Source organism: Physeter macrocephalus, chromosome 21 (genome assembly GCF_002837175.3).
Source record: "Physeter macrocephalus isolate SW-GA chromosome 21, ASM283717v5, whole genome shotgun sequence".
Lineage (NCBI taxonomy): Eukaryota > Metazoa > Chordata > Mammalia > Artiodactyla > Physeteridae > Physeter > Physeter macrocephalus.
Genome location: NC_041234.1, coordinates 90,412,819 through 90,414,307, shown reverse-complemented (window position 1 = coordinate 90,414,307; position 1,489 = coordinate 90,412,819). Strand labels below are relative to the sequence as shown.

The 1,489-nt window shown below is 44.3% G+C and overlaps 1 protein-coding gene across 1 annotated transcript; it reads left to right on the top strand.

Annotated features, from left to right (window-relative positions):
- Window positions 1–355: 355 nt before the first annotated feature.
- Window positions 356–1,039, top strand: LOC102995303 (high mobility group protein B3-like). Its single transcript, XM_055081973.1, has one exon. The coding sequence runs from the start codon at window positions 440–442 to the stop codon at window positions 1,037–1,039; it is 600 nt and encodes a 199-aa protein (XP_054937948.1). The 5' UTR covers window positions 356–439.
- Window positions 1,040–1,489: the final 450 nt, after the last annotated feature.

The window sequence follows — 1,489 nt, the reverse complement described above, 5'->3', positions numbered from 1 at the left end:
GGGGTTCTCCAGGTGATGAGATAATAATTTATATTGCCAATTATCACATATATTTTTTATAATCAGAGAAAAACTATACTTTCTGAATTTATTTTTTTAATCTATCTTCTCATCCTTTCCGCAGAGGCAAAAGAAAAATAAATGGAAGGGGACAGAGAGCTGGAAGTGACAATAAATTCAATGTAATTGAGGAACATATCAGTAGGTATTATGAACTATGCCTAGGTACCCTAAGCCCATTGTTGGAGTAATCCTGCAAATTACTCCCTTATCTTAACGTTCTTGCCCCAGTATGACTGTTCATGCAAATAACAACAGAAAAAAGGTTAAAAAAAGAGTTCAGAGGCGGCTCTCGTGGAGGCAGCTAGCGCGAGGCTGTGGAGCGCTGAGCCGCGCGTCGTGCCCTGCGCTGCCCAGACTAGCGAACAATACAGTCAAGATGGCTAAAGGTGATCCCAAGAAACCAAAGGGCAAGGTGTCTGCTTATGCCTTCTTTGTGCAGACGTGCAGAGAGGAACATAAGAAGAAAAACCCTGAGGTCCCTGTCAATTTTGCAGAATTTTCCAAGAAATGCTCTGAGAGGTGGAAGACAATGTCTGAGAAAGAGAAGTCTAAATTTGATGAATTGGCAAAGGCAGATAAAGTGCGCTATGATAGGGAAATGAAGGATTACGGACCAGCTAAGGGAGGCAAGAAGAAGGACCCGAATGCCCCCAAGAGGCCACCGTCTGGATTTTTCCTGTTCTGTTCTGAATTCCGCCCCAAGATCAAATCTACAAACCCTGGCATCTCTATTGGCGATGTGGCAAAGAAGCTGGGCGAGATGTGGAATAACTTAAGTGACAGCGAGAAGCAGCCATACATCAACAAGGCAGCAAAGCTGAAGGAGAAGTACGAGAAGGATGTCGCAGACTGTAAGTCTAAAGGGAAGTTTGATGGCGCCAAGGGTCCTGCTAAAGTTGCCCGGAAAAAGGTGGAAGAGGAAGATGAAGAGGACGAGGATGAAGAAGAGGAGGAGGAGGAGGAGGAGGAGGAATAAAAAAAACCCGTTGATCTGTCTCCTTGTGAATACCTTAGAGTAGGGAGCGCCGTGATTGACACACCTCTCGCCCGAGGCGTGTCTGTTGCCCTCATTAGGTTGAATTACCCAGTTGGATCATGATCATATCGTAGTCTCTCAGAGTGCTCTAGCAATTGCCAGTGGTTCACATGAAGTGGCCATGGGTGTCTGGAGCACCCGGAAACTGTATCAAAGTTGTACACGTTTCCAAACATTTTAAAAATGAAAAGGCTCTCCTGTTCTCCTCACTCTGTGCACTTTGCTGTCGGTGTGACAAGGCATTTAAAGATGTTTCTGGCATTTTCTTTTTTTTTTTTAATTTGTGAGGTGGTGTGTTAACTCTATGGTCATTGGCTAGGAATCCCGAGTTCTCAACTGTACATATCTATAGTTTGTAAAAAGAACAAAGCAACCGAGACACACTCTTGA